The sequence below is a fragment of the Homalodisca vitripennis genome, chromosome 3 (genome assembly GCF_021130785.1).
Source record: "Homalodisca vitripennis isolate AUS2020 chromosome 3, UT_GWSS_2.1, whole genome shotgun sequence".
NCBI lineage: Eukaryota > Metazoa > Arthropoda > Insecta > Hemiptera > Cicadellidae > Homalodisca > Homalodisca vitripennis.
Window position 1 is genome coordinate 197962306 of NC_060209.1, and position 16184 is coordinate 197978489.

At 34.7% G+C, this 16184-nt stretch overlaps 1 protein-coding gene across 3 annotated transcripts in view; it reads right to left on the reverse strand.

The window, feature by feature from the left end:
• LOC124358005 (la-related protein 1) overlaps positions 1-16184 on the reverse strand; it is a 124878-nt gene that overhangs the window by 47440 nt on the left and 61254 nt on the right. For all 3 annotated transcript variants that reach the window (XM_046810217.1, XM_046810216.1, XM_046810218.1), the window contains exons 2-3: positions 12967-13040; positions 11566-11634 (exon numbers count right to left, since the gene is read on the reverse strand). In XM_046810217.1, the coding sequence (XP_046666173.1) occupies positions 11566-11634; positions 12967-13040 (143 nt within the window). The remainder of the gene's footprint in view (positions 1-11565; positions 11635-12966; positions 13041-16184) is intronic.

The window sequence follows — 16184 nt, forward strand, 5'->3', positions numbered from 1 at the left end:
ACCAATATATACTATAACTAGTGAGTTGTCATAGTTAATTCCTCTCTTTGTGACGGATGTCTTTTAACCTACTATTCTGACTGTCCACATGTCTGTACATGCATCATGCCGTACAGAAGGTAATACCAATATAAACTATAACTAGTGAGTTGTCATAGTTAATCCTCTCTTTGTGACGGATGTCTTTATCCTACTATTCTGACTGTCCACATGTCTGTACATGCATCATGCCACACAGAAGGTAATACCAATATAAACTATAACTAGTGAGTTGTCATAGTTAATTCCTCTCTTTGTGACGGATGTCTTTTAACCTACTATTCTGACTGTCCACATGTCTGTACATGCATCATGCCACACAGAAGGTAATACCAATATATACTATAACTAGTGAGTTGTCATAGTTAATTCCTCTCTTTGTGACGGATGTCTTTATCCTACTATTCTGACTGTCCACATGTCTGTACATGCATCATGCCACACAGAAGGTAATACCAATATATAAACTATAACTAGTGAGTTGTCATAGTTAATTCCTCTCTTTGTGACGGATGTCTTTAACCTACTATTCTGACTGTCCACATGTCTGTACATGCATCATGCCGCACAGAAGGTAATACCAATATATACTATAACTAGTGAGTTGTCATAGTTAATTCCTCTCTTTGTGACGGATGTCTTTAACCTACTATTCTGACTGTCCACATGTCTGTACATGCATCATGCCGCACAGAAGGTAATATCAATATATACTATAACTAGTGAGTTGTCATAGTTAATTCCTCTCTTTGTGACGGATGTCTTTAACCTACTATTCTGACTGTCCACATGTCTGTACATGCATCATGCCGCACAGAAGGTAATATCAATATATACTATAACTAGTGAGTTGTCATAGTTAATTCCTCTCTTTGTGACGGATGTCTTTAACCTACTATTCTGACTGTCCACATGTCTGTACATGCATCATGCCGCACAGAAGGTAATACCAATATATACTATAACTAGTGAGTTGTCATAGTTAATTCCTCTCTTTGTGACGGATGTCTTTAACCTACTATTCTGACTGTCCACATGTCTGTACATGCATCATGCCGCACAGAAGGTAATACCAATATATACTATAACTAGTGAGTTGTCATAGTTAATTCCTCTCTTTGTGACGGATGTCTTTAACCTACTATTCTGACTGTCCACATGTCTGTACATGCAACATGCCGCATGGAAGGTAATACCAATATATACTATAACTAGTGAGTTGTCATAGTTAATTCCTCTCTTTGTGACGGATGTCTTTAACCTACTATTCTGACTGTCCACATGTCTGTACATGCAACATGCCGCACAGAAGGTAATATCAATATATACTATAACTAGTGAGTTGTCATAGTTAATTCCTCTCTTTGTGACGGATGTCTTTAACCTACTATTCTGACTGTCCACATGTCTGTACATGCATCATGCCGCACAGAAGGTAATATCAATATATACTATAACTAGTGAGTTGTCATAGTTAATTCCTCTCTTTGTGACGGATGTCTTTAACCTACTATTCTGACTGTCCACATGTCTGTACATGCATCATGCCGCACAGAAGGTAATACCAATATATACTATAACTAGTGAGTTGTCATAGTTAATTCCTCTCTTTGTGACGGATGTCTTTAACCTACTATTCTGACTGTCCACATGTCTGTACATGCAACATGCCGCACAGAAGGTAATACCAATATATACTATAACTAGTGAGTTGTCATAGTTAATTCCTCTCTTTGTGACGGATGTCTTTAACCTACTATTCTGACTGTCCACATGTCTGTACATGCATCATGCCGCACAGAAGGTAATACCAATATATACTATAACTAGTGAGTTGTCATAGTTAATTCCTCTCTTTGTGACGGATGTCTTTATCCTACTATTCTGACTGTCCACATGTCTGTACATGCATCATGCCGCACAGAAGGTATATACTATAACTAGTGAGTTGTCATAGTTAATTCCACTGACTGCAACCAGTTTATTTACCTACTATTCTTACCGTCCACATGCATCATGCATTCTAACATGTCATTCTGGTATTTTATTGTTAAAATATTCAATACTACACAATGTGCAATTTACCCTGATAATGAAATGCTCTTGATAAATGTTGTATTAATTTACTCATTAAATTTATGACAGACATTGACCAACATTAATTATTAATCTCGTAAGGAATTAGATAATTATTCAAAATCCACAGTTTTAAGTCAAATTCAATTTAAGGAACTTTGTAATTGAGTTTTTTTTACAACTTATAGTAACCTATGTTTTTTAACTGAGGTTAATAAAGAGAAAAAAGTAAAGTATTATTTAGTAAAGATACCTGTTTGTCAGTTTTTACTAACGGTTTTATATTAAATTGTATTTTAAGTCAATCATCCCCTTCAGACTACTAATATATACATTCTAGTGTTACTTCACTGGATTGTTGTGAACAGATTTTCTTTTTACCAGATTCAGGCTTTTGGTCTACAACAGGTCGGAGAAAGTCAGCTACTAAGATCACAGAACTACAATCCAACGCTAATAAAGTTTATCAGCACTAAACAGCGTGTAGGCAGCGGACAGTGTGAGCTCTACACCTAGTACAAAACAAGTCTTAATTTAGCCAACAATCAGGAGAGGCTGAGGTGGGGCTTGTAAAAATAGCATGTTTACTGACACCCGCTTTGTTGTCAATAGTGGGTCACTACAGTACATTCAATCCGCTGGAATTCACACTACAAATTTCCACTGATTTAAATGCAAATTTACGTTTACCGGGAAATATATAAATGATCCTATATCAACCATAGAATGACACTCATTTTGTGCCAATACTATATCAAAACAACACATTTAATCCACTGGAATTCAAAACTAAATAATTATAATAATTAAAACTGAATTAACGATGTTTACATAGTAATATATAAATGAAATACATGTATACTCTATTGAACACAGAGTGACATACATTTGTTGTCAGTACTGAAACAATACAGTACATAAAATTCACTATCAAAACATTCTTTACCATCATGTTCTTTAAGAACAGACATGGAATGAAATTTTACAAAGTTCGTACATAGTGTTCACAAACTTCTGTGGGTAATAATATTCATCATTTCAAGCAAAAAATGTCCTATAAAAGTAGGTAGAGAAATGTATCGTTTAGCCACTAGCCGCCATTTTGTATTTATTATAAAAAAAATTAGTATCCCTGAAACTAGTTAAGCTAAAAAAACATTGGCACATAAGATTGAATAGATAAGTAAGAAATAAAAAAAACAAATAATTGTGTTATTTTATATAATACTAACAAAATGGCGTCTGTTGAAATTTTGTAAAGTCAAAATAACAAAAAAACTAGTATAAGTTAGAAAAACTTTACAAGACACTAACTATTAGAGCAATTTCATTAAAATTTCAACGGTAATTATTTCAACAAAATCCGTCCTTGCATGAAGTGAGCACGAACACTTTAAAGGTACTCTTGCCTAAAGGTACAAGCCGGGATCAGTAAACGTTTTGTCTTTTGATAGGCATTAGCTGTTTTAAATAGATTATACAAATTCTACAAGATACCAACTATTTTGAAATTTTTATAATAATTTCAATGGTACTCTTTCCCACGAAATCCGTCAACATATAAGCAAAACACAACCAATTTAAAGATACACTTGAACAAGACGGGAGCGCCAAATGTGTCATAGTTAAGAGGTACCATTTTGGCTTGAAATGATGAATAATATCACCCACAGAGGTTTGTGACATCCTTTTGTGAACACCTGTATAACAATATAGTAAAATAAGTCATTTAATTAGGACAGTCAATTTTATAATGTGAAAATTTGCTGATTGAGTAAAATGATAGTTTTATCAGCCATCTGTGAAGAGTTAAACCTCTAACACCCTTGTATACAAGATGATGTACTGAGACATTAGAGTAGTCAATATTGCGTGTGTTTTGTGTACCCCTGAAATAACCATCCCCCAGAGGTCTGTGGTCTCCCCTATTTTCAATGGATTCAAATGGATTATTGACTGGTATGTCAGGTGGAACCTCATTTAAAAAACATTTGACTACTATTATTGGTGGACAGATTACGGATCACTACACTTGACTGACCAATAGAAATATGTTTAGATGAAAGTATTATTTAATTGTGTATTTTTTACTTTACAAAACAAATTTGGTATTAACTTGAGTTAGAACGGGAGGTCCTATGGCCTGGTTAGCCATATCTATTGATTTTAATGGACAATGACTTTTAACTACGGGAAAGTCACAGAAATACGAACTGTTCCAGGAAAATTATAATAGAGCGAGAGAGGATAAAAGTAAAGTATATAGACAGATAAGATAACATGAAGTATGTTGTGATTCAACCATTGTTTAAAAAAGGCTTTAAAAGTGTTTAGAAGCATTTCATATGTTTTGGAAAGTAAAATAATTAAATTGTTGATTTGGAATGCATTTCCGTTTGAATTATATGCAAAGTATACAAATTTGGTAATTTTTCTCTACCATACCTTGCAAAAAGTTGCAATCGCCTCGAATGGCCATAAATAAAAACGATTCTGAAGTAATACGTCATGTGGCATTTTATTTCAATATCTTTGAAATAGTCTTTCCGGCTCAATAGGAAGAAGTAGGTTGATGTTTTGACAGCTGAAATATTGATAATTTATGCTCATGGGATTTAGGGAAAACCGTTTGAGGTACAACAAATTATTTATAAAAAAAGTTTAGGAAATGTTATGATCATTCACGAACAGTTTTTTTTTTTTCACTAGGTTCAAAAATTATAAATGGAATTTTGAATTTAAAAAATGTTTAAACATCCATTATATTAAAATTAAATGGCGTACTGAGCTGGCTAACGAACACGGTAGAGATATTTAAAAGATTGTTTTGTACCAGGTTTGGGCTTTTTAGGACGGTTATCGTTTCTACAAGCCATGTTCTGGGGGTCATGTTCGTTGTAGTTATGTGCTACCATGAGTGTGACTGCAATAGGCTGATTGTAGACAAAATCTACCTAAAAGAGATTTTACATTTTTTTAAGTATCCGAAATAAGCTAAAGCACTTTTTACAACAGACATTATTTGCCTAATTTGACAGTTATTATTAAATATTAGAAACAAATCATAACAATGTCTAAACGCATTTGGGTAAGAGCTTCAAAATAAAGTAAAACAAAATACGGCGGGCCAGAGGGTAGCATGAGAAAGCATTACTAGAGCAATGAGCTTCTATTCAACTCTGGCACTGGAAGCATTACAGGGATACACTCCTCTGGGGCAGGAGGTGAAGATGACAGCCACATCAAGTGCGCATTATGAAGCTGTTAAGTAAAAGGTGATTAATCCTACCTCCTCAGAAGGGCACATGGTAATAATACAGGAATTTCTAGATGCTGAAATGATAACTTATGTGTCTGAGTGTATGGTAAAGAAATACTTCTTTGAAAAACCATGTCTCGTCTCCATAGAAAATAGAGATAAATGGAATACAAAGGAGACCTACCCTACTAAAGTTGTTCTGAAGTTTTACTTTACTGTTGTTATACATACTGATAATCTTGCTCAGTATGCCGAAGATACAAGCCTCGTCTTCAAGGCTAAATCAAAAGCCCTAGTAGAATTACCAGCCTACACGGAATTGAATAGTTGTATTCAGTATCTTCAAAAAATAAATAGGGTAACCAACATTCGTAACCAAATCAACCTACATGGTATTTAATAGCCAGAAAATTTTAAATAAATCCTCACAATCAGTAATGATTGGTGAAAAACCATTGATCGAAACATATACCACTAAATTCCTTGGTATTAACATAAATTGTTGTTATGTCTTGGAGTACGCATATTGAAAGTACCTATAAAAGAATTTCCTCCAGTATATATTTGCTAAGAAATTTATCAAATCATTGTCCTAAGCCCTTACTGAGATTTGCCTACTATGGACTTACTTTCCCACACATATGTTATGGAAGTACACTGTAGGGTACTTGTCCAAATTTGAATTTTCAAAGATTATTCATATTACAACAAAATCTGTTCGCATAATCAATAACTTAACTTTCCGAGAGTAGAGTAAAGAATCCTTTAAGGAGCTCAAATTACTGACATTGTGAAGGAAACAGGATTTTTCCGGATATTTGCGATCGTTCAGTGAAACAAAAAATCAGTAACACTACGTTTCGAGATCTCTTCTTCAGGTAAATAACTAACCTAAAACATAATTACAAACTATGCTAAAATAAACAAATCATACCAGAGCGTTGTGACACACCTAAGTCAGGAATCACAACCACCATGTTGTGTGTCAACTTCACTAACTCTAAAACATGCACTTAATAAAAAACTAAACACAACACTAATTATTAAAACTGAACTACAGAATACAGGTCACAATACGTCTGCATTCGTCAAGTATCCACCTACGACTGACCAAAGGCCAATAGCAAATGGCGATTGTGATGGCAGAAACAAGATGGTGGCAATGAAAAGGAAGGGAACAGGAATGGGACCTTGTTTATTATTGGTTCATGCTAGATGAATTTCTTAAAACCATATTGTGACTCCCCATTGGTTTATTACAAATATCTAATCTGTTTGATACTTTTGGTTTTCTTTTTAGTTCATTTTTTGGAATTGGCAACCAAAGCGGCCTCATCTCGACTGATAGTTGACTAATTGGTTGGTCAGCCAATTTAATGTATGTTGCCTCTATTAATTTCCTTTTAAAACAATGTAGTTCCCGCCCAATTCATATGATGGTCTTCGGACCAACAATGGTGTGCAATTTTTTACTTTTCTGTGAGACCCTTTCTTGTGTTTTCTTTTATCCTAACTGACTTTTGTCTGCGCTGTATGTGCTTGAGACAAGCATATTCTGTCGATTCAGGTGTACATTGGTGCAAGGTAGGGATTTCCATGGTTATAATACAAGAGCCGGAGAAAACTACAGAGTTGCTCAACACAGGCTACAGCTTAATGGCCATCTCCCTTCTCAGATAAATTGTTTACCTGAAACAGTCAAATCCATCACAAATCAATCAAAATTCAAACAGGCGTTGAAAGAATATTTAACCCTTTGCGATCGGTCGTCGACTATAGGTCGACCGCGGCAGTTTCGCTGAACGCTCGCATGTCGACAATAGGTCGACCGGATAATGTCACTGCTTGTTTGGCCATTTCTAACCTATTGCTGTTCGGTATTTGAGTTATTTAGTACTTTGGACTTCTATTTTGGTTACGTGAATGCTACGTCGATCTTTATTCACGATATAGGAGGCATTGGAAGTGAAAATATAAGACCAACTGACGTCTGCACTTGCGCCATGTTTACAAATATGGCTGGTCCAAGTACAAGTTTTACTGACGATGACGAGATATTAGATGAATTAGATGATTGTGATAGTATTTTCAGTGAAATTAGTATCCAAAATGAAAAACAGATTATTGAAGAAGACCGTGATAGTGATTGCGAGTTGAATCATAGTGAAAATTCTTCTGAAAACATTGTGGTAAATGACGGTAACCTAGACGCCGGTAACCTAGACGACGAAAGTCATGTGTTTGAATTGGAAACTTTAGGTAATGATGGGGAAGAATTTGATAAATTCGTGGATAATGTGATAGAAGTAGGACAAGGAGATGCAAATAATAGAGGTAGGCCTAGGCTACAAACTAGTAGACTAAGAGGAAGAGCTAGACATGTTACCCAAAGTAGGCCTAGGGCTGGAACAAGGCAAGATTATAATATATATAATGTATTATATATAATATAATGAATAACATGTATCTGATGAGATCCTAGTGCCTTTTCACCTGTATTCATGTAATTTTGGTTTATTACATATGTATAAAAAAATAAAAATTATGTTTTTATATTTTTTTACTTCTTTTTATATTTTTTAAATGTTACTTAAAGTTATAAAAAATACTATAAAATAATGTAAATATTCTTTTTAGGTTATTTACATTGATATATAAAGAGAAAAAAATAAAAAAGTTGCAGAAAAAGGGATTTAAAAATTGCATTTGTGTATTGTCAAAGAACTGTAAACTAACAGAAATTAAATACAACCTGAGGACAGTCAAAGCAATTTTTATTGAGACCTCAAAGGGTTAATAGCAAACACATTTTATTCTGTGGGTGAGTTCCTGGAACACAGCAACCAATGTTGTCAGAGCTGAAAGACGTGGGGATCTGAAGAGTGGGTTCATATGAAAGATTTAAAATATGTGTATATGTATAATTGTAAAATTTACTGAACACATTTTTTTACTTATTTTTTTTATTTGAAATGTTTTATACATGATGAAGCTTTTGGCTGAAAAATAGCATTAGTGACGCATATCATATTCGATTTTGTATAATTGTTAAATAATGACAGTGATGAATTATTGAATTGAATTAAACTTTAAACTGATAGCTCACCAAAAGGTGCAGAATATTTAATACTTACAGACAGTCAGGCAGCATTAAAGGCATTTGACGCCTACTCTTTTGATTCAAAAGCGGTATGGTAAGAATTCACTAATGGATTTGGTAAAGAGGAACAAAGTTGCCCTTGGCTGGGTGCCGGGTCAAAAAAGCACTCCTGGGAATGAAACAGCTGATGCTCTTGCCTAAATAGGCTCTGAAAACCTTTTGGTAGGACAAGAGCTGGGCTGTGGAGTGGCCTTCTCCTACAATACATCTCTAGTAAATGTTTGAGAAAAGGGGAGGTTTGTCTAAGAAACAACTGATGAAGGTGGGTCCTAAGCCAGACTGATAAATGCAGACTCTGCGCAGAGGCAGATGAATCTGCGGAAGCATATGGCTATTAGTTTCTGACAATGGAAGGATTGTGAAGAAAACGGATTTTTTTTTCAGACATTTGCCATTGTTCAATGATACAAAGATCATTAACACTACATTTCTAGATCTACAATCTGATTTAACTACAATCTAGGTTATAATAAACAAATCATACCAGAGCTTTTATGACTCGCTCAGTCAGGAGAGCTCTAAACTTTGAGGCTCTTAGCTAGACCTACATACAAAAATCTGAAATATTATTTCTTCGGTTTACTACTGTACCGCTAATGATAGAATGTACTCTAACCCAGGGTCGGGCCGGGGAGGGTTAAAAGGCAGCTGCCTCTGGTCTTTTGTTTTGGTCCTTGACCACAATATCATGGTGTGTCTATGAACTGTTCTCTTCACCAATCCCTTCCATGAATTTGCCAAGATCATGGTCTTCCTGTTCTCTTTGTTTTAGATGACATGCCGCGAAACCACAGGAAATGCCGACACAATGATTTCCACACTGTGTTTTGCCTGTGTGAGTTCAGCTGTGATGTGTGTTTACGCTGTTGGCCCTTGAGCAGTGACATCACTTGGGCTCATTCTCCCCATGCCTTCCGTGTATGTCAGGTATGACTTAAACATACCTTAGAGTGGTAGTCCATTGCCACTCTTTTTCATTTATAAGTGTGTATGACTGTAGCTAACAAGTACAATCTGACATTGAACTTGGAGAAATGTAAATTAACACAAGATACTACATCTATCCTTGATTATCAAATTATAAATAAATTTATAAGTCTATAAGTCCGACTCAGAGAGATTACAGCCACTTTAAGACATGCCACTGCCTCATGATGTTACTTTTCTGAAACAAACACTTGGATAGTTCTCATACTACTTCAAATGGATACTAAAGTTTTCTGACAAGATTAGAAGTTTACTAAGCTGTAAGAATTTTCCTACTGAAACCACCTCCCTTACCGCTGGTGATTTTCAAAACATTACGAAGAATACAGTAAGATAATTTCTTGTGACTGCTGAACCAGAAAATCAGCTAATAGTTGAAACTGAGGCTTATGAGTTGCAATAGCTGCTACATTAAGCCAGTATGGACGTCCTACAGCCTTCTTTTCCAGGACTTTGTCCGGAAGTGAAGAACAACAGTATAGAGAGAAGCACAAACCATAGTAGAATCAAATAAGAAATGAAGACATTTTAGTTAGGCACATAATTTATTCTCTTAACTGATCAGAAAGCCTTATCATTTATTTTTGACCAGAACCATTGTAACAGAATCAAAAATGACAAAATCATGTGCTGGCGACTAGAGCTTTCTCCTTTCTCGCATGACATTCAATATTGAACTGATAAAGAAAACATATCTGCACTTTCTCAGATCTGTAATGCCTCCACAACTAACAAAATACTTCAGGACTCTCTGACATCCAGGAATAACACATTTCTAACACTAGTTACACAGCAAGAATTTGCTGTATTCTTTGAATGATATCAAATCAATGACTTTACCTTTTTCTATTTGTTCAGAGGTCAAACCGAGGTTCCACAAACTAAACAACACCTGAATATTTATTTTAAAGGACCACTACCATCGTCAAGTAAGAATCATCATTAGTTAAATAATGTTGACGAGTACTCTCGCTTCCCATTATCTACCCCTGCAAAGAGTTGACTTGGAATACTGTGATAGACTGTTTGGAAAACTTATTCTCTGTTTATGGGATCCCAAACTACATCCATTCTGACAAGGCAAATTATTATTGTCTGATGAAATAAGGACATATCTTCATCAAAAGGGGAATGCTTCAAGTTTAATCAGTCCATAAAATCTTGCTGGAAATGGACAAACTGAGAGGTTTAATGGAATTATATGGAAGACCACAACATTGTCACTAAAATAAAAAAAACTGGACCAACGATATTGGGAGTCTGAACTTCCAGAGTTTCTACATTCAATACTCTTTACTATGCACAGTAACTAACTGCACTCCACACGAGAGAATGTTCATACATCCACATCGATCAACTAATCTTACTTACTCAGTAACCCAGCATGGTTACTGCAACCTGGCCCAGTACTAGGTAGACGAAATGTAAGAAACAGCAAATACAAACCTCTAGTTAATGAAGTTGAACTCGTAGAAGCAAATCCACAATATGCACAATTCGTTATTCCAACAGAAGAGAATCTACAGTGTCATTAAAACACTTTGCTCCCAGAGGTGATAAAACTCTAATGGTGACAAGAGTTAATTGGTCGGAAGAACTAGAGGCGGAGCATGAACCATGATCTTTATGTTCGTGTTCTGCCTCTTCTTCTTCCGACCAATTGGACAACTCTGTCACCATTAGAATTTTATCACAAGGAAATAAAGAAGATTCTTCAAAAGACACTGAAGCTGAATCTGAAAAGTTAAATCAAGAAAATAATATAGTTTCTCCTTGAAGAAGATCAGGAATAAGAAGGATCCATAAACGTTTTAACGACTACTTCCTAAATTCAGTGGGCAGAATGTTATATTATTGACTATTAATAAAAACAAAAATAGATCTGTTAAAAAAAACATTAAGTAATTGTTTACACATTGAGACTGTATCTTAAGGTTATCTAGTTGAATTTTGTTCATTAAAGCCTTAGTTTGTAAAGTGTTTTCTTGGTCTCATTACAATTTGTATGTTAACTGTGACATATAATGTTTGTAAAAGAACTTACCTCTGTGGAGTGAGGTTGTAGAGCTTTTCCCAGCGTGGGCCAGTCGTCTGTGTCTGAGAAGTCACTAGCCTGTAACAGTGGCATCACACACGTTCAAACATAGACTTCCAACTGTACTGCTTGTTGCTACTACATAATGATTTTATAAGACTTGAGAATAAGCAAATGACCATTGAACGCTATGTTGTCTGTCTAGAAATAAAGCAATATGCAAAACTAGAAGTTCAAAACTATTGCGGTTTAAGGAAAATTAATTGTAGTTTTCGAGATATTGTGCACTTTGAGACAGGCAAACCCTAATTATGCGACCTGCACTGAGGATTATTTTATATCTGTTAATATACTCTGTCCATTAAATTCTCTATTGCCCCCTCAACTACACATCCAATATTTAGAATATGTTGTTATTAGCTTGGTTTACAGCAATGACAAAACCTGCTTAAGATTAAAATTAGTATTTCAAATTATTGAAGGTTACCTACAATATGCTGGTAAGTTCTCTCTACTGCCCCCTCAACTTCACATCTCATATTGAGAATATATTGTTATTAACAGGCTTTTGAAAATAATAAGACATGCTTATATTTTTAATTAGAATTTGAGATTATTGAAGGTTCCCTACTAAATTTCTCAATTGCAGATTATGTTCTCTCTATTGCCCCCTAAACTACACATCTCATATTGAGAATATATTGTTATTAGCTGGATTTCGAGAAATGACAAAACCTGCTTATGCTTAAAATTAGTATTTGAGATTATTGAAGGTTCCCTACTATATTTCTCAATTGCAGATTATGTTCTCTTTATTGCCCCCCCCTCAACTACACATCTCATATTGAGATATATTGTTATTAGCTGGATTTCGAGGAATGACAAGACCTGCTTATGCTTAAAATTAGTATTTGAGATTATTGAAGGTTCCCTACTATATTTCTCAATTGCAGATTATGTTCTCTTTATTGCCCCCCTCAACTACACATCTCATATTGAGAATATATTATTAATTAGCTGGATTTCGAGGAATGACAAGACCTGCTTATGCTTAAAATTAGTATTTGAGATTATTGAAGGTTCCCTACTATATTTCTCAATTGCAGATTATGTTCTCTTTATTGCCCCCCCTCAACTACACATCTCATATTGAGAATATATTATTAATTAGCTGGATTTCGAGGAATGACAAGACCTGCTTATGTTTAAAATTAGTATTTAATATAGTAGGGAACCTTCAATAATCATTCCCTACTATATTTCTCAATTGCTGATTAAGTTCTCTCTACTATCCCCTCAACCACACATCTCACATTATATAGTTGTTTTAGCAACGTCTCACGACGTAAATATATTGATTGATTAAAATGCTTAAACTCTCCTGTTATGAACACAAGCTCAGGAACTTACTTTGTGGTTGTAGCGCCGCCTGTCCTTAGGTGCTCGCACTACGGTTGGCTGCGGCACGGACTGTGACCCATTCTCTGTAACAACATACAGTTAGTCAACTACAGAGCGACCTGTATACTTATAATAATTATCTTCAGTTTTATTTCTAAAATAAGAACTACACATATTTTAATGTTTTCTGTAACAGCATTGACATAAATGGCTGAAGAATGACCAAAGAACTCAACTCTATTGCAGAAGTAACGGTGATAGTGCATAAATAGCTTATAACAGTTATCCTCAGTTATTAAAACTGTCATATAAACTTCTCATACTATTTTAAGTTTTAATTCTCAAATAAGAACTAGCATTTTTGAAATGTTCTGTAACACGATTCTCTCAGTTATTTACTAAAAGTGACGAATAAACAAAGAATATTATAAAAGTTTACTTAGAAACCAATGGGTTTATGCAACAGAATTAACCTGTTGATTAGAAGCGCCGCAGCATCTGCGGCGCAGTGTGCCAAGGTATAGGTTAGTAACGACGCAATTGTTGCGGTTTGAACAGTTTTACTGGTTAGTTTCACCGCAATACTTGCGACTTGTAAGGATATTTATTTCTAGTTCTAGCAGCTGTGGTAAGTACTACGGAACATCACTGGCCCAAGTAGTTCTCAGAGTATCCGCTAGATTGTAGGATTGTAGGAGTTTTGTTTCGTTCTGTAACAAAAGCCCTACAAGTGGCTTCGCGGGAACCAGTAGTTTACCTTTTGCCGTGACATTGAAACCCGTGTTAGAGGTTATGTTTTTGTTTTTCTCATGTGATTAGTCTGATTTATTACAAACCTAATTAGTTTTGTTGCCAATGGCTGGCCGTATTCATCTAAATGATGATGAAATACGCGATTTCTTTTTGGATTCGGGTAGTGAAGACGAAGAATTGGATAGTGATTTATTTCATAACAATGTGAATGCGTAAAGCGTTAGCCTAGACGCAGATGTAGGCTAATTTTTTTTTTTTAATAATCAAAATAAAATACTCAAAAATCCAAAAAATTAAAAAAAGTAAAAAAAAAACTCACTTTTTGAGCCAAGCGCACTAAAAGAAACTCACTAATCAACAGGTTAATGTACGGACATGCAGATGCAGTCAATATTAAGTTTGTACACAAGAACGGTACCATTTTAAAAACTTGGAATGGCCTGGTTACTGCGTAACTACTTGTCTTGGCTGCGAACTCATTGAATTGTTATAGTTGTAACAGCCTCAAGTATGATTATAGTAACAATAGAATTGACATACAGTACTATTATTTATTAGTCACATTATAGTACATTACAATGCGGTCTTGATAAGCATCAAGCTTGGTGCACACATTGTTGTGTATTTACCGTGCCATTGCGGTAAGCTCATTTTATTGCTTTAATTCTGACAGCCACGATAACAGAAACAATCAAATTGATCTGCGAACACGGTTAATGTTCAGTTTGTACATTATATTACAATTTGATTTGAACTTCCATTGTTATTTTATTTGATTTTTAGTCAAGGAGGTATAAAAAGGTATTTAATTATTTGTTTGTTGGTTTGTAAATAATTCACGCTTCTTGGTGCAACAGCATTGTTACCTTCGCCTCTATATAAGCAAGTAAAGGAGCGGAGTTACTATAGCTACGTAATGTGAAGAAAACTCGGTTGCTCTACCATGCTTAGAGATTGTGTCTAAAACATCGTAGTGCACTCAATTGTGCACCTGATGAGACAATGATAATACCTCTTCACTTAGATTGAACTCTATTTTGTTAGTAGTCTAGGTGTCTCTGAATAAGTTAAGCAATTTTGTTAGTCTTCATTTAAAGTATAAGTTAATAATTTACCGTACTTGTATTAAAATACTGTAAACTCATTGTATATGATATGAGTTTGAGTTATAGAGAGGGCTTGATAGCCCCCAGCTCCACCTAAAAATAAAGGCATTTTACTTTTATTCATTAATCCATTCTCTGATGTCAAAATGATCTAAATAGTTCATTTTGAGCTTCTTCGTCGCTGACTTTTGATTCCAGGAGGCAAATCTGTGATGTCAGATTCCAGATGCTGCACTAAGAGGAAGGTGTGCTGGAGCTAAACTCAAATTAAATCAACCCTTCCTAACAGAGCTATGTTATGTGTAGTCTTACAAGAATTCTGCTATGGGACTGACTTGAGGAAAAGCTGAAACTTAATTATATTTTTGATAACTATGTGATTGTAATGAATTCCAAGCCAGATTTAAAGAAACTGTTGATGCTTGGTAGTGCCTGACGAAATGTGAACAAAACTACTCATTAGTTGATAAGCAAGTTGAACCTTGAACACAATTGAAATCTTGTAAATATTAGCACTTGTAACAGTCATATTATTGTACGCAATACTTTAGGCAAAGGACTAGAAGAGTTTGGAAATAATGTTGATGATCTTTGCCTTCAAGTTCACACTTTTTTATTGTTGGCCATTCAGGATAAACAAAATATTCTGCATCACAAATCTGTAAAACATGTATCTTCAAGATGGTTAAATCTGAGGCATGTGAATGTAATGTCATGTGAAAGTAAGATAGGGCAATACCTTGCAGTTTAGGAGTAAATACCCACTAAAAAACCACCCTTGAAGAATACAGAAAAATTAAGATTTCAAATTTGGTCAGGTGAGAAACAAATAAAGCGGAGGCTTTTTTCATTTTAAGATGTGCGTAAATGTTTAACAGATTCTCTGGTTTAAAAATTAATATACAAAAAAACAACATCTTTACAAAGCAATATTTTAGGGCATATTTCACTAATTAACCCAGCAGCTAGCACGAAGAGAATTTTTGTCGCCAAAAGTCCGTCTGAATTGGCAACGACAAATATTTGTCACCAAAGTAGACATGTACAGGTATTTAAATTTTAGGTATTTAAGGTCATATAAACGACTTTTACTTGATATATTCTGGCAGAGCATTAACTATAGTAATGATCTATTGTTCTTATTTCGATTGTTCTCATCGGACAGCTGATGTGAACGTAATAAGCGTCAGCCACGTTGTTTGAACATCGTGTTTGGAGTTATGAATCCAATAGCATTTGTGGAAAAATTAATTTTGTAGTGTTTTTGTGTTGTTATTACTGTGCTTTAGTTTTCTTATGTTATAGTTTTAATTGTTTATTATGGGTGAAAGCTTTAGAGACCGATCTTAGAGAACTCATTTTGGATCA